Source organism: Struthio camelus, chromosome 2 (assembly GCF_040807025.1).
Source record: "Struthio camelus isolate bStrCam1 chromosome 2, bStrCam1.hap1, whole genome shotgun sequence".
Lineage (NCBI taxonomy): Eukaryota > Metazoa > Chordata > Aves > Struthioniformes > Struthionidae > Struthio > Struthio camelus.
The window spans coordinates 133,284,996-133,307,192 of NC_090943.1; the positions used below are offsets into that span (position 1 = coordinate 133,284,996).

At 38.6% G+C, this 22,197-nt stretch overlaps 1 protein-coding gene across 5 annotated transcripts in view; it reads left to right on the forward strand.

Annotated features, from left to right (window-relative positions):
• The window catches only part of CYP7B1 (cytochrome P450 family 7 subfamily B member 1), a 126,547-nt gene that overhangs the window by 76,663 nt on the left and 27,687 nt on the right, over nt 1–22,197 (forward strand). The window contains exon 1 of one of the 5 annotated variants that reach the window (XM_009673503.2): nt 20,697–20,734. The exons of the other annotated variants lie outside the window; for them this stretch is intronic. Within the exon in view, the coding sequence (XP_009671798.1) occupies nt 20,712–20,734 (23 nt within the window). The 5' untranslated portion in view covers nt 20,697–20,711. Of the gene's footprint in view, nt 1–20,696; nt 20,735–22,197 lie in introns of those variants that run through there. 5 annotated transcript variants of the gene reach the window in all.

The following is a 22,197-nucleotide window of genomic DNA, read 5'->3' on the forward strand; positions in this document are numbered from 1 at the left end:
GTCTAAATAGTAGTGATTTCAGTTCTTGCAAATAGTAACTTTTATTTAAGAATTGTAAGCCTGTGAAGCAGGAACAGGTGTTCCAGTCCACATTCTGGTATGATTATGTATTAGCTTATGTTTGTCAGACCATTTCATTAACCACCCACTGCTATCACATATACATATACTTTGTTCTTCCTGAACCATGAAATGAAATGCATATATCTTCACTAATGCTTGCTATCAATGTAAATGAGAAAAGGAGGCTTATTACCAATCACTGCTGCTGTGAAGCACACACCTCTGTACAGTTACAGGTAATAAACATCTTTTTGTAAGTAGGAAGCAAGATATATTGAGTTCTGCTTACAATAAGAAACAGAGATGCCTTCCACCATACTCCAGTATTAATAGATTGCAATTCGCAGCCGTGTTTACACGTTCAACAGGACATCCTAAAGCATATTTCTAATCTCTGAGCCAGGAAGTGTTATTCCTTCTCATGCACATTTATATCTTGCAAATATTTTGAAGCTAACAAAACTTTTCTGGCCAGCAGTTATTCGGCAGCTTCTCAGAGGCAAACCAGAGCGTATTTGCACCGTTGAGCAAGGGCCTGTTTCTGGATCAGTGGTCACTATTTTGTCAGAGTTCTGCAGCCTGTGGCAGCAGCAACAGCTTTGTAGGTGCTTTTAAAAAGTCGGTGGAAGAGTGTAAGGAACCAAACAGCAGCAAAAAAAGATAACAGGAGAGACAGTAAATGGGGAAAGCCTAGAGTTGCCAAACTTTATGTAAATGCCATATTTTGCTAATGCATAGTTGACTATGCATGAAGCGTTGTTTTCCATTTTCTAAGTCTGTGTGCGTGTGCGCGTGTGTCTGTGTGTGTCTGTGTGTTCCACATTTCCCAGTGCTATAAAAGCCACATAAATCATTGTACATGGTCATTTAGCCTGTTTATTTCTGGAGATCTATACAGCGTTAATAAACTTCCTTGAATTTAGTACTGATGGCAGTTGCCAAGAGTGTATTTGAGACGGAAAGCATTTCTAGATCTGTGCTACTCATGGAGTTCTGAGTATGTGATTTTTTTTGAAATTTGCTTATGTATAAATTGAATATGTATAGCCATGTATCATAACTCACTTATTTTCTATCTGCTTCGAAGGAACTATTTAAAAGATTTATCTGTAACGGAAGGTCCCGTAATGTTGGCGGTGATCCTTTTTCTTTTTTTAAATTGAAGTAATGCCTTGATATTACTAAATCTGTTGCCTGGAATATAACATTGAATTAGTATTGTGCAATTGACAGACTAAGTAGAGACGATCAAAACTGATTGTAGAGGAAATACAAAATTAATCCAGTTGTAGGATTCTGCAAACCCAACAAACATGCACAGAAGAGTACTTTTATTTCTTTGTAGCCAGATGGTTTGTCCTATTTTAAGCTGATAGAATCTTCATACATTTCTTTTGGATGTCATTGGTTTTAACTGCCAGACAGAATCTACTGTTAGAACTTTCCTTATTCCTGGATTATTTAAAGAGTATTTTTGGCACACTTGAATGATCATACTGTACACCAGTTAATTTTTCCTTACACTTAGCTCATACGTGAAAAAAGTGTTTATATAATGAAAAAAACCCTCTAAAATGAACAGTTCTTTTTTTCCTTCTTTTGACATGATGTTGACAGAAGTCGCTTTGATGTAGTTTAGAGTCATGAATTTTCTATCTGTTCTGTTTTTCCTGGGGCTCCATCTATTCAGACATCCTGATCTGTCATTTTGCAACACTTTGTGAAGTGCTTGACAGATAGCGGTTTTGACAAGTGCTGGACATCAGCAGCAATTCAGAATAAGCAGTGTATATTTCTCCAGGTAAAGTGACAAAATGTCTAAAAGCGTAAGAAGAACTGTACAGTCTTCAATCACATTTAATGTTACAAAGCAAGACTTTTTCTGCTTTCTGTATTTGTTCTAGTAATGTGTAGCAGCTCATACTTCAGTATCTGCTGGAATTTTGGTTTGGAAACTTTTTTTTTAATATTTCCTAATACAGGACTAATTTCATTGCTGCGATGAAAACCTGAGAGGGTTTGCTGAGACTGTTGCAATCGAGAAGGGTGCAGCACAACTAATGTTTCATGTAATAATAATTTCCAGTGTCTTCCAGTGTTCAACATAAGCAATATGTGTGTGATCAGTTATCTTTGCTTTTTATAATGCCGTTTAATTGTACCAATTGATTCTATAAAGAATATAATTTAGGAAAGTCACCACTATTGATTAGTCATTCTGTTTCCTATTGCATTTCTCAGCTCCTTTCCTAATGATGGTTTATGTTATATCACCTATATGTACTCACAGATTCCACATTTACATTAGGTAGTATATTGAAAATGTAAAACATTTCATATAATTATTTTGCATCTGTATTCACTCAAGAAACAGCTGTTGAAAGTTGAGGGGGATGCAAAATGGCACAGCCTGAAGATGTTCTTGTTCATTCAGCTAACTCCTTTTTGATGTGATACCTACTGGCAGGGTTGTGTGGTGAATTCAACTTCTTTGACAGCCATCAGCCCTACTGACCAGTAGTTTCAGTTTTTGTAGTTAGGGGAAAGATGAGAAAAAATATTTCCATAATTTAGAATTTTTTTTCAGCTGCTGGATCGAAAGCCCCTGCCAACAACTATCTAAATCAACACCATGCCAACATGTTCTGTAGTCCGAAGGTCACTCAAACATCTGGCCCCACAGTCTTGTTCTTTAAGGTTTGTCACTGGGCAGCATCTGTTTATAGATTCTTTCTCAACCTCTCTTTGATCACTTTGACAGCAAAAAGAAGCTTCTATCACCCTTGATGTGTTAAGATAAAAATATCAGGAACATTGGACTGTTGTAAAATTTGGTGCGATCTCATATAATATTATATCTGCACTTTTAGTTTCTCAAGTTTAAAATATTTTTCTTGGCTGAGTTACAGGGAATTATGTAGTACTCTCTGCTGTTGAGATTAAAAAAAATATATTGTCAGAGCTGATATGTTCAGTGGGAATGTGAAAATGACTACACTAAGCAGGTCTTGCCCAGCTGAGCTTGGTCAGCATTTAGAAAAAAAGTTTGGAAAGTGAGCAGAGCCTGCATATTTAGCCCTTGTCTATTTTGAGTAACATGTTATCTAACTCTTCCTTGTATGTCTTTCCTAAGTTATTATGCAGAATGTTACCTGGATTTCATAAAGGTTTATTTCTGCTCTTATATCTGTAGATGGGTCACCTCTAAATAATCATGGCAAAAAATCGAAACAATATTATTACTTGCCTGTGTCTTTCCTTTAGTTACTTATATAAGCTTACTTTTGGATCTTGTGCTTCAAAACAATGAGAATTTTCTTGAGTTATTACAGAAAAGAACAAATAGGCTTTTGCTCTCTTTACTGTGGTTTGTAGCAGTAAAACACCATTTGCTAATCTTTGACAGTGTTAGAATGATCATATTCATGAAAACTTGTGAAGACTGGTTTGTCTCATGATAAAAAAGGTCTCAAGTGGCCTGCTGGCTTAGATAGCATTATGGTCTCATCCTCAGCAAAGACAGTTAGGCTGAAGATGTATAACTCAGAGACATATACTGTCTGTAATACAAATGTGAAAAATAATGTGTGTTTGTGGCATGAATTTTTGTTTATGCCCTTCCTGGTTTTGTAGCAAATGCTGCAGACAGCCCTAGAATCCTTTATTGCTCCACAGAATTGTTGCAGCATGTCATTCAGGCTTCTTGATCCTCAACATCGAGAGAGCTCTGCATGAGAACTTAATTAAATAATACACGGGAAGGCCTGAGTCCTGCACACCTGCCATTGACGGTCCCCTCAATTGTCACCTGTAATGGGGGCTTTATAGGGGCATGCCCATCTGTTAGATGGGCTGATGCCATTGCTCATTTCGCCCAGGCTATTCACAGCTAATAGATGGCTAAAACTTTTGACTATCATCCGCTGCGTACGAGAAAATAACCAGATGAGAAAATCGGGAGCAGATACATCTTAGTTGGGTGCTCTGCAGCCATATCAAGTGGTATGGAAATGGCTCAGCTGGCTCAAATGAGGGGGCTACATCCTCATTATTCTTTAGACGCCGTCATCTTTGACATTTGGTGCATGGAACGGTCTTTGTTCCCAGCCTCTGGCAGTGTAGCAGGGGAAACAGACACTCGGGCAAGGAAGGTTGATCCGGTTGGCAGAATGGAGTTGTAGTTGAAAACTCACTTGTCTTCCAGGACAGACCTAAGCCTTGAAGAGCCTTAGCAGTAGAGAAGAAAAGTTTGTGCCCCACACAGGGGAACAAAGAAAGCCAAAGGATGGGTTCCCTGTCCCTCGCTGCTCCCCACCAACAAAACCCAGTCTCTAAGGCAGTCAGAAAGAAGGAAGAACATAATCTGTGCTGAACCATTTTCAGTAGCCTTAAGGGGCAAGATAACATCTGCCAGTCTGGGATGCTTGATGAGATTTCTAGTTGCATGAGAAAGAGGAAAGGTAAATTTTCAGAGGCTTTTTTCAGGAAGAAGTGGCAGCATTTTGATATAATCTAATATGCAAAGAAGTCCAAGTCTAAGACTGTAGATCTGAAATGTACAGAGGGTAGGCGCTTCCATAGTAACTGTGAAGGAGATGTAGGCTTTGAATTTAAATTCCAGCTAGCACATTAAATAGTGTATGAACGGTTTATGATAGATAACTTTAGGATAATTTTTCCCAAAGTCTTTCTTTTTATTAAAACAGTGCTTCTGAAAATGAAAGAATTTCATGATAGAATATCATCACTGATATCCTGCATCTTTGTTCTCCTGTTTCCTGCTTGAGGTCATCATGTTTTGTTTGTGATTTCTCTTTCTGCATGGTCTCTCGAGTCTACCTGGAGGTATGGACCTTACTCCTTTTCCTATGCGTTGCTGCTTTCACTGTACATTTCTCGATACTCTCTCTTCTCTTCTTTCCTCCTTTCTCTTCCTTCATGGTATCATTTTACCTGCTCTGTGTTCTACTCAGAGAAGATCTCATTGTTGATGGGCTGAATTGATGCCTCCATTCATTTACAGATAGTACTTTACTACAGAAAAGGCCTACTTAAAGGATATTATGTAAGAAAGCAAAGATTGTTAGGCAGGAGCTTTGCCCATAATATTTTTATAGAACAGCTGCAGTTGATATCAGCTGCAAGAATCACAAGGATTCATTTGCTTACAAGTACTAACATCAGAAAGAGGGAGTGCTTTCTAAGAAAAATGAAGTGGGTTTACACATGAGAAAACCTGCTGTACCCTCTGTGGTGAGTTGTACAAGAGTACATTGAGCTCATCCATATGAATCAGAATGAAGAGCCTACGAGCATAGGGTTGACCACAGTCTGGCAGTGGCATTACTGGCTCCAATTCTAAGTCATAAGAAACTTCCAAAAAAAGAACACGGACCTTCAATACACCAGGCATTGCATTGTAATAAGATGCTGGCATTGCAGGGTATGGCCTGGGAGAAGCCCCCTTAGAGGGAACCTCTGACTGGCTGCAGGACAGAGTTCAACTGACGGTTGTTGTTCACTTTCTGTGCTGAAATTTTCCACAGACGATTTTGAAGGCTGAAGAGCCTTTCCGAAGCAGGCTGAATTTCTTTTTGTAAATGAAAAGCGGGACTGAATGCTGTATAAAATGTATTCTGCCACATTCCTCCTCCAAACAACCAGGCGTATAACCATTTGTGCCACCTGTAAATAAAATTGAGATGGTCCCAGCAATTTCAGAAAGCCTTATATGATTAATATCTATTTTCTAGTTGCTTGCTACAGAGAAACATAATTAATTGTAAAGACTTTTTTAGAAGCAACACAACAATCTTCTCTAACTGAAAGCAAATGTTTAAGAAGTAAGAAAATTTATAAAGCAATTAATTATACAGATATTACAATAATCTAACAACCTTGGTAGAAAGTAGGTGCCTAGGGAGAGTATTATCCACACGTTAAACTGAAATTCTTTTTATCATTACAGCCTAGGAAATGCCACGCAGTATAGATGCAGCTCTACAAAGTTGCACAGGTTGAGATATCAGAGCAGTTATTGGAGCTGTAAATTTGTATTCGTACATAGATATTAATGAAAATTATGTGTCTATGTATCCTAAAACAATGTGTGAGCTGTAGGTGTTAAGACTTACCTCCAATTGCTTTTGGAGGCTTTACAATGAAAAAATACTTGCAAATTTTCCAAGTAAATTTGCAACTAGGATTTGTAATATCACCGTATTCACTCCGTTTCAAGCTTTAGCATATGTTTTTAAATATGCTACTGACGCCATAACTAAACATTCACTGAACATAGATTTTTATTAACAGTGAACATTATATTTAAAATTTAGCTTTATTATTTCCAAAGTAAGTTTTAATGGAGGAAACAATTAACATAAAAACTTAATTTTAAAATGCAAATTCACAAGAAAATAAGTAAAAGATATTGTTGATAATAAATATGGAAATTAATATGCAGAGTTACTGCAAGCTGTTGTTCTATACATTTCCTAAATAACTGTAAACTCTTAACCAATTGGATGTATGGTTATAATTTACCTACAGTATTTTGCTAATATTACAGATGGCAGTAGAAGCTCAAGATTAAATTACTTATCCGCTATTCAATTAGACTTCAACAGGTTGTTTATACTATAACAAGAAAATGAGCATTTAAAATCATATCAGTTGTAATGGTAAACTGATAATACACAAGTAGGTAAAATGGAGCACGGATGGTAAAGAATAGTGCAGGAGCTGAATTAGCTCTGAATAGGTGTGTATAATAATGTGTGTGTTTTTATATATAATATGAATGTACACTTTGTAGTGTATTCGTTATAAACAAGAGAGAGCAACATGAGCTTCATTATCAGTAGAAATGAAGAAATTTTTAAAATTTTTTTGCAAGCTAAAGTTTAAAGTAGTAGGAAAAAGTCTGCATAAAATGCAGAGGAGTAAAAATAAGTTCTTGGGTTTGCTGTGATGGTTATTGGTTTACTTACATATATATACATATTTATATATATGTATTCATATTTTTCAAATCTTAAGTTGTCTTTACAGCAAACCGTAAAGTATCTACTATATGCTTCTCTTTCCTGTGGGAAACCAATATGCCATTCAGAGGAAAAGTATGATGGGCTAAGCAGTGCCCTGTTGTTGGGATACAGAGCGGGAGGAAAGCGCACAAGTTGAGGGCAACGTAAAGCAGTGGAAGATTTGTGAAAAAGATGCTCCATAAGAACTTTGCTGTATGAATTGTGAGCTTGCTTTCTGATTTCCACGACCCTTCTCCAGTGTAACTGAGCTGGAAGGACCTCTCTGGTCCTGTTGTGGCCTGACCGCACATCAGGGCGCAGCCAGACTCCTCCTGGGCTCTGCCTTCCACCGAGAGCAAATCTGCACCTGCAGGTCTGATGGGGGCTCCTGTGGTTTTCATGGGCATTTGTCAGCACAGCCTGTGATTCTTGTTATAATTGAAAGGGGCCCAAGCAAAAAAAGGATCATTTTTCACTCCTATTTGGAAACTAACCCAGCTCCATTGGCCAGGTGAATGATGTTAAGCGTGTTCTTGTTTTCTTTTTATGGCTTGTATCTGGCCTGGCCCCGGGCTTAAGGCATGATGGCTTGAGCTAGCAGATACGTAGTAAGACTCATCATGTTGCTGCAGAGGAGTGAATGTTTCTCACCTTCCCCAGTGGTAGTGAGTTGTGACTCTACCAGAAGTTCGTCAGCTGTAGCAAACAGTTTAGCGGTAGCTACCTTCATTTACTTTTCTTTACAAAACCACTTAGAGCCCAAGTAACAGAGCAAACAACTCTTCCAGTGACCCGAACACCAAGTCACTTTAAAACAAAAGCATGTTATATAACAAAAGAAGATGAAAGTCCACATTTAGAACGTTAGGTCCATAATCTTTAAATATCTGCATGTTTAATTCTACTGTATGATTTGAATTAAGCATTTGGTTATGTTTTGCAGGGCTTGGAACCATATATTGCACAGTGCTTAAATTTGGTTTTGGCATGTTAAGACCACAATATTCTAATGTACGTGTTCTGAATTATATAATGTTTCTGAGCACCCTTTCTAATTTTCTTAATGCTGTGAGTCATTCGGCTTCTGGGCATTAGTTAACTTGTTACATAGATGATTTTCTTTGAAATTGTAGGCAGTTTGGCTGCCTTGTTTTTCTCTTTTTCTTTGGCAAACAGTGTTGTTTCACTAGTGTTTATAATAGAGTTGCCTGTTGCTATTGCAAGTTTAGCCAGCTGTGAAGCCGCGCTTACGTTTGGTATTACCATGCACGTGGTTATGAAATGTAGCCTATTAGTTGTTTCACGAAAGAGTAGCCACTGGGCCCGGTCCTGGGAGGTGCTCCACTTTCTCCTGCCACTTTACCTTGCCATTTATTTTAATGGCAGTTCAGGCTGTTTCTTTGGGCTTATGCATAGTTTCCATTGGCCTTCACCGCCTGTTCCTTCTGGGTATTTCAGTCAGTATATTCCAGCACTGGCTGAGTTCAGGTTTCTGTTCAGGAGCTCTCATTGTAGCTTCTGGTCTCTTATTCCCCATTCTCTTATTGTATAGACAATACTTCTGATTTGTCATGGAACAGCTTTCCAAAATAATACCCATCATTTAGCATTAAAACATTTGACCCCTAACCTGCCTTGGTCACTGCAGTTGACATAATAGCTCCATTTTGATTTTTTTTCCCCCTTTGGATCTGACTGGTATTGCAATGGACTTGTTGCGAAGTTCATAGCTATCATGACAATTTTTATTTTCTAAATGAAACAATGCCCCCTGGTGCTCCAGGATTCGAGAGGTCTGGTTTTACAGTCAAAATAAAAACAAAACCAAATCAAATCTTCTCAGACAGATACTTCTTGTCCCCAGATCTGCCAGCTACTACTCAAATGCTGTCACTGTCATTCACAAGAGTAAAGGAAGCACATTGTCAGCGTTGAGCAACAAAGATAAGTTAAAAGGAGAGTAATATGGAAGAGAAGCATACTTGAAACAAGGCACACATTGATTAGGCAGAGTAAAAGCAAATTACAGAAGAGAAAATAAAATGAAAGGGTCAAGGTAAGAAACAGTCTGATCAAAGGAACAGTCGGAGAAAAGGAAAATTAAAACTGGCTGCTTAATGAAATGTAAAATATAGATAGTGATGGAGAAGAGGCAATAATATTAAAAAATAGAAGTACTTTTTTATTAAAAGGATTGAATTTCATGAAGATGTTACAGAAGAAAAGGACAAAGAGGATAAGTGTGAAAAATATGCAGTGAAGAGCTTCAAATTAACATCTAATTAAAAAGAAGAGAAAATATGAGGTATATAGTAAGTGCATGAATACTACAGAAATGTATAGAACAAGCGAGTTTGATACTTCTATACAGTAACAAAACAAATTTTTAATGCAGAAATTTAAGCTTAAGTCCCTCTGGAGTAAAAATATTTCCTTATTAAACAGGGGAGCTTCACGGTCGATCTCTGTTCAGTTTACCCTGTCATCAGCATTTGATTTTTAAAAAATTAAAATGCCAAATTACAAAAGTATTCCTGATAGGCACAAATGTGAACTAGGAGAGTGCTGTTTATCTTGTCTGCAAACAGAAGATTCCCTTGCAGTGTGACTTCTCTGAGCCTTCCCAGCTGGCAAGAGGCTCAGATTTTTAAGACAGGTCAGTAGAGCGGAGACTGACATGAATCACTATTTCCGTCAGAGTGCAGGATTATGAGCACTACCAGAGCTACCTGTAAAACCAAAACAGACAGAAAAATGAAAGCAGGAGAAAGGCAAGGGAGACCTCCCCATTGCTGCAGCCACCAGACTTGTAAACAAGCCGTGCTCTCCGTTTTTCAATTGCCGGCACAGATAAAATAGCACAGCTCAGAAGCAGGGATGCCTGAAGATGGCTTTAAGATAGCTTTATGTTCCCACAGTCCTGGAGCAGCAATGAGTCAGTCAGGTCCCTCACTGTAACTTAGAATAGCCTGAAGGCTGCTCTAAATCATTCTGGCTGCCAGTGACCCTCTAACAGCAGCGAGGAATTGCTGGGGCATAGCAAAGTCTTGGCTGTACTTCTTTTCCTTTGGCCATGTCCTCTAGCCCAGCCGGAGGAGGTGTCGAGGGGCGCGGAGGGGCTGCGGGAGACTCAGGAGAAAAAAGGAGAAGGGAAAGCATAGAAACCACTGTAATGCCAATTCTGCTGGAAGAGCCCCCCCCCCTTTTGCTGTAGCTAGCAGGCATCCATCCAGTGGCTGATTGTGGCCGTTGATGTACCAGAGGGTACTGATGGCTCCTGCACAGGCGGGAGAGATCCTGTGGCTGTGTAATGGCCATATGCAATGTTAGTCTTTGTCACAAGTGTTTGAAGATCTGCTTTTCAAAGGCATTTTTTGAGAGTTGTGCAAATGACATACACTCCCCTTTCTCTGGGAATCTGGTTGTGGTAGTGACTGTTGTGCAGATCCTTAGACACTCATACGTGTGTTCACATGCTGTGACCACCAGGCAGTTTTGCTAGCATACCAATGTTAATCAGATGCTACCACTTACTCAGTATTATTTGGTTTAGTAATATTTACTTTTTGCTTAGTTTGATATTGTCTGTTCTGAATCCCCTCTGAGATGACCCCAAACTGATGGAAGCTCCAGTTAAGCTCTTGTGTGATATGTTTCCAAACTCTTCGGTAAATTTCCTGGTTTTGTTACTTCATTGTGAGCAAAATGCTCCAGTTAAGCTCTTGTGTGATATGTTTCCAAACTCTTTGGTAAATTTCTTGGTTTTGTTACTTCATTGTGAGCAAAATGCTTTGTGGCTAGGACAAGGTCAAATATCATGCTTTCCAAGCCAAAGAGAATGCATTCTGCAGATCTTCCCTTTCTCCCACTAAACAGTGAGCAGTGAGCTACCTTATTAACAGGTAGCTATCAGAATTGGGATGCTACAAGCTGATTAATAACAATGCATAATTGAACATGCTGTTAGAGGAGATCCTGGGGGAGAGAAAAAATGATTAGACCTTTTAATAATTCCTTAAAGTAGTTCCCAAAATTTCACTTTCAGTCAACTAGGTATTATTCCATGATGTGGCACAGAAGTCGAGTGATTTTGAAGTAACAATGAGCAACACCATTTGGTTTTATAAGTAGTAACCATCACGTATCTTGCACATCTCTGCAGTTGACCTGACAACCGATGCAAAGGCATATAATTTATACTTCCAGATCTATTCTATAAAAACGTGAGGCAGTACCTTCCCCATTCACTAAAGCTCAGTGAAGGCAGAGAGAGAGTATTTTTCCAGTCTGAGGTCACAGACATTCAACCAGTCACTGCATCTAATCATCTGAGGGCAAAGGATATGATCCCTTGACCAGCAAATGGTGAAACAATGGTGATTTGTACCCACAGGTACAGCGTGCATGTTAGGGAATGCAGATGCTGTAATCCATGATTAAAAATTAATGCTGTTAATACTGTAGCTTATGACATCTTGTCTTTTCTGACAATTTAGAATAATTATTTTTAAAGAGAAAAAAAAGAAAAATATATTTGTAGCACTGATTGACAAGGTCAGCAGCTGAGGACCAGATCTTCAGGGTGTAAATTCATTTAGCTCAGTTGATGCCAGTAGAGCAGTGTCAATCTGCAGTACTTTAAGATCTGTCCTGAGGACATCCAGTATCATCTGCAGAAATCTTTTCAACAGAATCTGTAGAGTTCCTTGGAAAGGATTCTGTGAATTCCTGCCAGGAACTTCAGCTGCGAGGTCTTCAACACAGTCAATGGTACTGAAGATCTAGTACTGTTAGAAAAGACACACCACCTCTGTCTGTTGCCTTTTGATTACAACTGAAGGGAAAACTGTTTAATGTTATCTTCAAGTTTGAAAAGTGCTAACATCCCAAAAAAACGAAGATCATCTGATTCTGTTGAATCTGCCTGCTGCCATCTTATCTGTGGCCTTTTTAGGTAACAAAGATTAATGCTGGTGGGGGAAGATTGTTCTACAGCCTTACCAGGATATATCTCCATCCAAAAGCAAGGACATTTCTACACTAATGAGCATTTCAGACAATCCACAATACTGTCTTAAAAACACCTATCAGTTTACCAGTTCGAGCAGTCATTGCAGATAGTTCTGGTTCACAAAACAGGAACATTATGGTGGCTTAGGGGAAGCGGTGAGAAAGGCGCAGTCTCTGTGTTCCCAGTTAGTGCATTGGTCAGTACTGAAGAATATTTCCAGAAGGTATTCATCTGTGCAGGAGAACCCATTGAGTAGTTACCTTTGATTTAACACCGGTAAGGAGCTGAAGTCATGTCCTTACATGCAAGCATTTTGGAATATTTAACAGCTTAATTTTTCCCGGAGGATTGATGACTTACTGCATGTCATTTATTTGTTTGAGATTGTTTATGATCTGATGATCTCTCCTCACATATTTTAGTCAGGCATATTATATATCATTGTTGCTTCATGTTTTCTATTACTGGGAATTAATTTTTCACACAGTGTCTTCACTTAATTATATAATACAAGCACATGTGCATTTTGAATGAATAGGGAGAATCTGTTTCAATTTAGCCATCATATATTTTGGTATCGTGGGTTTTCCTGTAAAAATTCCCAAGGTTTTTTTTTTTTTTTTAGCATAACAATAGCTTCTTACTTTATAACAAAAGCACTCAGATGTCAGTTCATAAATTGCCATAATCAGCTTTGTCTCTTAATTAGAAAAGAGAATAAAACTGTTTAGGGGTGTCAATAAAATGACAGATGTATCATTAACAGAAGGCTGCATTGAATCAGAATGGTGCAAATACTTGGATTTGAAATGTTAAAAATTGTTACCAATAACCTTTAATTTCTAATTTTCATTTTCTTATTCTTTTTTCTAATTGAAAACAATAAAGCTAGAGGTATATAATACATCATACACATTTAACAGTTATTGGTAATGGAGAACTCTGATTCCTCACATAAAGTTATGTTTATAGCCAAAGTATTTTTAACTATTTTTTGTATCTCTGGGTAAACATGTTACTCAGGATTCCTGCCTACCCTCAAAACACAGTTCAGCATGTCTAATGCACCCTTTGGCCATGCCGGCACTCCTCATCATCTCTATGGTTTTACCACTTGTTTATGATCAGCAAGACAGTGTGTAGATTTTAATATGAAATTCAGGGCACAAGACATACCTGATTTCTCAGTGCAGCCCAAGAGATTAAATCTTTTCACCATGAAGTGAGTAGATATTTTGCACATTTCTCCATTAGTTTACAATGCTGTTGATATCCACCCTGTGATATAGTGAGAGTCCATTGCACTTGTAAGGCATAGTGGCTTTCAGCTGGTGCAAATGTGGCTTTAGAATCTGACAGAATTTCAAATATTCAAATGTTGGGACAATGGGAAGCGCACAAAGAAGAAGATCACAAGCTGCATCTAGGTTGTATTTGAGCTGGCTGATCCCAGTAAAGTCTGATGTTCAGAGCATTCACAGGAACCAGCACCTTATATCAGCCTTACCGACAACCTGAGCTGGAGCCGAGTGTCAGACTGCCCACAGATCCCAACTGTCCTTAGGGCAAGGAACATTAAGGCCCTCCTAGGAAGAAATCTGGGCTGTTTTGTCTGTCTGGCATCAGTCATACCAGAATTTGAGGTGCAGATGGGCCTGCTCCTAGGTGAAGTACCTATCTATATGGGACAGCACCCTTGAGCGTACCTAAAACTTTGCACGCACCCATGGCTGTCAGGTTGGGAGTACCAGCTGAGTGGCTGTACAGGCAGTCTAGAAGCAGGGAGAACTATGAATGGATGAGCAACCTGACTGGGGTCCCAAATTTGCAGCCATTTCTGCACAGCCGTAGAGACATTGACAGCATGTCCCAAATCTTTGTCTCTTTTTTGGGCTGTATCCATTTCCTTTTCATTAGAGCCAGTAAAGCTTATAAGCTCCCCAACAGAAATGTTTTAAACTTTTAAGATTTCAGGAAGCTTTGACACTTGCATGAATTTTGTGTTCCGTGTACAGACAACTGCCTCATCTACTGTTTGGCATTCAGCAATTTAATTGTGTGGAGCTTCGGAACTGGTGTAATAGTACTCGGCTGGAATAGTTGGTTGGAAAATGCTGAACATTTCTTAAATGAAATTTCCAATTTTCGAATTCAAGTCTTTTTCTTGATGGGAAATGGAAATTACTTTTACCCGCTAAGCGTGCCAAGGAATTTAGAGGCAGCAAGATGTGCTTACTAGAAATTGACTGAAGTCACAAAGTCTGAATTAAGAAATAGATCTCAGTTGGAAATTTTACAGTGTTGAAAGGTGTTTGACTACGATATTTTAAGTCATTTCCATGTAAAGTGATCCAGGAGAGAGAACTTTGCTCCTTAGAAGACTGCCATGCTACAGAGGAAGTCATACTTTTCACAAGCGAGCTTCAGATGTGGTGTTTTGATTCCATCTGTTGAAGTATAAAAGACTACAGAGGGCAGTGAAAAATTAGATCCATCAAATTTGAAATCTAAATCTAACTGAAGTTCAGATCTATTTTACATCCCTGAACCAGAGTAGGGGCTTAAAAAATTCGAAGGTTTCTACTTTAAAAAAATGGGATAATGTATTTCGGTAAGTCTAGGACAAGCAAATCCTGGACTCTTCAAAGAGATGCTATAACGCAAGTATTACCTTGTGCCAGAAACATCTTAGGAAAACAAGGAAACTAGTGTTCATTTACAATTGTAATGTTTCTGATTATAGTCTAAAGTTGACTGTTCCTCAATTTAATTTGAAAAATAGAAAATTATATTGTCTAGTCTATCTTCAGAGCAGAGGGATTTAAAACATGCTAGGACCTGCAGTATCCCAGTTTTTCCTCCATCTTACGCTCTTCAGTTAATAATTTTAGCTTTCCATCACTGCCAAATAAAAATGCATTCTTGATTTAACTAAAATTGGCATTAGTAAGCATACCTAAAACTGGCAAAGATGTTGTACATTCCAGAGCAAAAACATAATTAGCTCAAACAAATACAAGGCTAAGAACTTCATTTGGGTTTAACCCTTATGCCCTTGTACACAATAGAGTTTACATAAGTATTTGAGAAGGGCAGGCACAGACCAATTAAAGGAATATATTTTCCAAGCATCAAACCATTGTTTTCAGGCAATACACTGAAGCTCTTAAATTAATGCATATTAACTCTGTTACAGGCTCAGCAGACTTTTAGGCTCAGGAGAAGGGAAAGCAGATGAGAACACCCCAGGGGGAAGTCAGGGAGGTACTGTCTTTGAGACGCACAATCCATCTCCATGCTTACAGGGTGTCTGCGTGGTCTGGGGACCGGTGTAGGCTGCTCCACAAATCACTGCAAGGAGGGAAGGGCACCGTGCCTCTTGTTAGTCCTCTCAGAACCCTAGGGAAACGTGTGGACACAGCGAGACAGCTACAGCTGTGTTCATTCTGATGCTTGTAAAACAAAATTGAGGAGCAGACATTTTGTGGGAAATATACATTTTTTAATGTTTCTTAAAAAAGATGTTTTAAGATAGTTTAGAATTTCCCTCAGAATGAGGAGTCTAGTTTCAGGCTAGTCTTCCTCAGCAATGTTTAGTAATACACTTCATAGCCACTCATATTAGATTTCATCAGACTGCTCTTGCATAATCCGTAGCATGAACTATAGAAGGGTACCACTCATGTGCAACAATAATGTAAACAGGATCATTATCTAGCCCTAGGAAAATAAATATTCATGTTCTCTGGTTTGTTTCCCCCTGGTCTATGGTAGCTTGTTAAGGCAGGGACAGGATTTAAGTTATCAGGCTATGAACTTTTCTATGATCATTTTTCTTGCATGTATGAGTAAAGCTTGTTGTTTTCAGAAGTTTTTATGTTTCAGAAATGGTTGTTTTTTATCTCTATATAAAAGGAATTTACAAATCTGTAGTCTTGAATGGGTGGGTGAGGAAGATGTTAACTTTTTAGTCTTGAAAAAGGTCAATGTGTGCTATTGTATGGAGGGACAGAGCCAGAGCAGAGTTAATGGGAAAAAAGATGGGAGAGAAAAGGTGCAAATGAAATGAAAGTAGGAATTTTTTTTGAAGAAGAGAGATTTGAAGAAAGAGCATAGAAGCACTTCTATGAGTAGGGAAGAAAAGGAGAGATTTGTAGCAACTAGAGAGGAGCAGAAGAAGAAGAGTGCAGACTGCAACATACTTTCTGCTGAAATAAATCACCTGGATTGTGTGCTGAGAGGAGTAAAAGCTATAGTTGTGGAGGGCATGGCGGGAGGCAAAGGTGATAAAGGATAGCGGGGATTTCAAGCGTAGCATCAGTTCAGATGGAGAAACGAGATGTTAATCTAAGATGGTGGCAGAAGGAGAAGAATCAGGAGAGTGAATTTGTAGTGAAGAGTCAGTGAGGTTACGAGACTGTTTCTCCTACCATGTGCAAGAGATTTGTAGCACTAGAAGGAAAAGAGAGAAAACAAGGATCTGGAAAGCAAGTATATGTAATCCTTTAAATAGGAAGAAGACATGACCTGCTTATGTTACATTCATCCTATAAACACTAAGGATTTTCAAAAATTCACCTGAGTTAAAGTATTTAATTGTTGTTTTCCTGTGATCTATACATTAGTGACAGAATTAGCCACTTTCTCTCAGTATATCATTTAAGAGTTAAATTTACTAATAAGTGGACTAAGTACGATATCTGGAATATTTTTGTATTTATTCATCTATTCAGACTACCTAATATTTTTGGAGTTTGTCAATACATTTTTCAACCAAATTTATACGTCCTGACTGCTAATTCTGCAATATAACTCATGAAATGTCTGACATCTGAAGCTCTAGAGGGAGAGGAAGAAAACTGCTTTTAGGAGTCAGGAGCAGGCTGCTGGTAGCTGAAAATTATATCTGTGGTAGACAGTAGTGAGAGAACAGTTTTCTAGAGCATTTCATTATTGACCTATAGTGGTAGATAATGCACTCAGTTCAAAAGATGGTTTGTACTGCAACTTGTAATGTGACTGTGACTATAGCAGTTGTTTACTACAATAAACTGTTTATTACAGTTTATTACAATAAAACTCAATATTTGTGTTACTGCAAAAAAATTTGTAACAACATTTTTTCCTGTAGTTAATTCAAATGTCTCTATGTGTATGTATGTGTATATAAAAGTAAGTATGCATATGTATGCATAATGTGTGTTCATAACTATATATTTACATACACACACAAATGCATTCTGAATGAATCATGGTTCCTTTCTGAAAGTGGCTAATATTCCCTGCAAGGAGAAATGGAAAGAGGGAGCAATTTTATTGTCACTAGTCCATCTCCCAAATGAAGACCTATTTTGCGATAGACAGACAGTCTAGACAGAAAAGAAAGGCCGTTCCCATCTCTGAGTTACCAGTGTAAGGCAAGAGGCAACAGATGGATATAGGCAGGTGGGAGAGCACAGTGGGAAAACTGGCCAAGGCTGATCAACATTAGGAGTTACAGTGGTGGTCAGGATTTGAGAGGAGATTTGATGGAAGATAAGGTGGAAGTAAAACTGGGCGGACAATATTGGGACTGCAAATGTGCTGCAGAAGATGAGGGCAGAGGCTCCCGCGTCTGAACAGAAGCTCGGTTTGGAAGGAAGACTGAAACTGGCTGGGCAAAGGGACAGAATGGTGGCAGGTCCACCGAGAAACCTGGGGAAGGACAGGCAGCTAGGGGGAAGTGGGCAGAGGGAGGCAGGACACGAGGAGGAGAAAGACAGATTGAAGATTAGTGGGTCAGGAAATCTGACATAAAAAACTTGAAGAATGCAGTGTGAGAATGGAGTTAAAAAACTGCAGGAAAGGGAACAGATATGATACAATTAGGGAATTGTAGGGGATGCATCTTCTCTTAACTATCTAAGCGAGGTGGCTACGCTGACCTCTCTCTCTTGTTAGCAGAGAAAGATCAATACCTCCAAAAAGCCTTTTCACTCCTTTTCTTTCTATTGATTATAAAGAACTTGAAGATGTCCAGCTTAACCAAGATACCAAACTTTTAGACAGCTCAGTTACATGAAATGAGCCTATCTATTTTCATTACCTGCTTTGCTGTAATGGATATCTTGCATGATGTCGGTATGTAACATTCTTGCAGTTTAATAGGAAATGACATTTGATTTTGCATTTAAATTTTTCTACTTCTGAAACTATATGCTAAGTGCTCAAATAAAATACAGATGATGCAAACTGAAGATGCGATATCTTTCCGTATAGCATTCTCCTCTCTTTCCTAGATAACAGGGTTTTTTAAACTTGATGATTTCCTGCCGTTGTTTCTGAGATTGCCTGAATTTATTTGTATGCTCTTTATTACAGAAGGAGTGATTTCTACATATTTGAATATATTTCTGTGTGGAGCGCTGACATTCTTATCCACACTTCACTTGTCATTTCTAGGCCAGACGGTTAATATGATTTCCTACTATGAGCTACTTACTGTGTACAGTTTTCACGTGTGTTGCAGTAAGGCAGTATAACACAGCGCAGAAATGAATTACGGAAGAGCTGATATTAGATGAGAGTTGCTGAGTTTTCTTAGGTGAAGTCAGTAAATATATAGTGTAAATATGTTCCTGATAGTGGTAAAAAGAAATACGGGTTCTAATATTCTACATATTCCAATATTCTACATAGTCTAATCCTATCCTTCTCATGTGAATAGAGAAAAAAACATGTACGTTTGTGGATAATATCAAAAGAGGAGGGACTGCAAGCCTGGAGAGGAGGGATTAGCATTCCAAATGACAAACTGGGAAAAATAGAGAAAAGACTACAATGACTTAGTTAGGACTATTTGACAGCGTCTAGATAGGACCAAGAGCTTTTCTCCAGGAAAAGACTGAGGTCTGTAGTGGTTCCCAAGCTGGGTGTTTATCAACAGTGTCCTGCTTTTGCAGAGAAAGCTGAGATTGCGCTTGGATGTGTAGCCCCCCAGGTGCAAGAGGTAGGCTCTGCTGTGCTCAGTGCTGGACACTGTACTTCAAGAAAGATGTGGGTTACCTTTAGGAAGTCAAGAGGAAAGTTACAAGAGTAGATAGAGGTCTAGAAAACAGTTATGAGAAAATACTGGGAAAAAATGTGATTGTTTAACCTGAAGTAGACTAAGGGAGAACTTGATAAAGAGTCTTTAGCTATATAAAGTGCTCCTGCAGAAGTGAAGGGAATCATTTATTCTCTTTATCCCGTGTGGACAGAATGAGAAGTCGTGGGCTTAAAGTACCACATGATGGTTAAGGTGAGACATGAGAAGAGAGTTTCTAAGGTTAGGAACAAATTTGTTGGGAAGATTGTAGAGACTCTGTATTGAGTATCAAGAACAGCACAGACAAATATCAGGAAAGATATAGGTGTTCAGTAGCCTACCTGGAATATAGGATATGGAATAATAACCTGTCAACATCCCTTTCTGGTATATCTTTCTTTGATTAAAGCTGAACTGAGAAAGCAAAAGCCCTGGGCTGGGCAACTGATCTCAACTGTAAGATGTAATAAAATAACCTAGGGCTTGGTCCAGGAAAGTGCTGAATAGCCACGGCTGCTCTTACTGACTTTACCTGGAGTGGAAATAATGTAGAATTTCAAGGACCGGGCTGTAAGCATTGAATTTATTTTAACTTTTAATGTTGCTCGATTTTTGTTGCCTTGACTCCATTTTTCCTTCAGCCATGACTCCTCTCCTCGCTGTTATGAAACTGTACATAACAGTCTGTCTGGGAATTTTCAGCCCTTGATAAAAGTTGTACCAAAAGAGTTTTTTCAGTGGGTTTCAATTTTTAAGCTGCTCAGATGCCTTTCCCACAATGGTATTTACCTGCCTTTTTGCGTTCTGGGCAATGTCCCAACCATTACAGTAGTACTTGAATTTGTGGATGTGTCTTTAGACACACAACTTGAAAGTATAATAGAAGAGGTGATTGATACACACAATGTGAACCTATAGCTGTTGAGAAAATTTAGCCTCGGAAACTCCAAAGGAGTAAGATTTCCAAGAGAGGGATATTTCAGAGCTACTGATTGAATTGTTGAGGACTGGTATTTTCTTGACATTTGGGAATGACCCAAGTGGGATTACTACAAAGAGAGAAAAAGTAGGAGGCTTCTGTGATGAACAGGTTATAACAAAAATCAGTGTTCCTAACAGAATGGCAAAAAGCTCACCTGCTTTTACAGAAAAAAATATTTTTATTAAATTCACAGAACTTTTTGACAGAAAACTTTCAATATAAGGATTGTATTTTTCTGTGAAAAAAATCACAATAAATATTCATTGGTTGGATGGTCTGTTCTCATCAGCATTTCTACCAGTTTCTCTCACATCAGCACTAGAATCTGTCTTTGCTGTACTGCTCTTTTTGGGAATGCTTCTCTGTTTGGTGTGCTTAGGAGTATATCTGCTGCTTGTTTCTGAGTCTAGCCATTATTTTTTAATTTTTCAGCTGAAATTTTGAGCACGACATTTGTATTGCCAGTGTTGTAGAATTCCCTCAATGCTCTGCTCTTTGGTGTGCTATCATCAGAGGGGAACGACATTGAGAAGACGTTCCCCTGAGTGGCGGTAAGGACTACAAATGCAGCAAGGACTCCATACCAGGTTAGGCCTTGGCCAGAACAGGGGACAGCAAGACATTCATTTTTCAATTCTTTTCTTTTATGAGTGAATTTTATCCTAATGAAAAAGAAGAAGCTATCAGTACTGCAGGGTGAAGTCACTTCACCTAGACAAAGGTCTAGAGGGCAGCAACGTGTTTCCTTTGATTCTGGTACTGCCGTTTCCGTGCGAGGAGCCAGCTTCTTTACCGAGTCAAACAGGGTCTGAATGTAACCCCTTGTCAAGGCATGGCCTGATGCATCCGTTTACTCTACATAAGACCCCAAATAGTGATCAGATAGAAACATGTGATAGATAGAAGCAGATAGAAACAGCATGTGATTCTTACCACCGTAGAAGCGTTTAAGTTGGGGATTCAAAGGCAAAAGACGGTCTATTGCTCAGCCTCTTCTCGGTCTTGTTCTGCAGGGAATACTTTTTAACACAGCATGTATTCAACCTGGAGAATTCAGAGTTCCAGGAGATCACTGACGCAGGTAATTTAGACGGGGCGTTTAAGGCGTCCATAATTTTACAACTATCAAAAAATTATGTTGTGAACGAATAATTAAATGAAAATATTCTTTTCTATCCTTAGAGTTACCAAATACCTAATGCTATGAACAGGTCTAGGGGGAGACTGTAGTTGGTAAATTAAAAAAAAAAAAAAAGGAGAGGTAAAATAGATAGTCTTACTGGCTTTCTCCTGTCCTAAGTTTCCTGTGTTCTTTCTTCCATAATACAATAAGACACTGCAGACACCACATTTCTGGGGATTACCTTTCTTGGGGTTGAAGCCTTTGGCCTCATTCTTTTCCTCACAGTTAAAGTGTTCATAAGCCCCTGGAAAGACACTGTCTGTCATGTCTTGTTGCTTAAATATTGTGATCGAGCCTGTGAATAATCTCAAACTGTTTTGACGTGTTCATAATAGCTTTTGTTCTACTTCCGTACCAATACATTTCCATTGCTTAAAGACCCCTTAGCATGGGGTGTTACAACTTTGACGTGATATGTAATACTTTGATCAGAAGTGCTAAGGGGAAATCAGACCGATACCTTTAAGTTTTGTGCTTGATAATGACATTTCAGAAAAATGAAAATGGCTCCTCTGTGGCAAACAATATTATTAGACCTTTCCTGGGTGCTTTTTCTCTCAGGCTTGCGTTTTTCAGCCTCTGGTGAAAGTTGTTCAAAAGTGGTCAGTGGAAGCACTGGTACCCTGCAGAGTGACATTTCCCTGCGTGGTGTTTGCGGTTGTTCCTTGTGCAGTGAAGGTTGTGTTAACACCAGATGCCAATCATACACCACCAGTGGATTTGCAAGATTATAGGACAGGAAAAAAGATGAAGGTTAAGCACAGGGCACAATAGAGATTACTTATGGTAATGAATTGTATAATTTTTCTAGACAGATCTGGATTAATGTTTATCCCAGGCAAGAGATTACTGTATGTCTGATTCTAG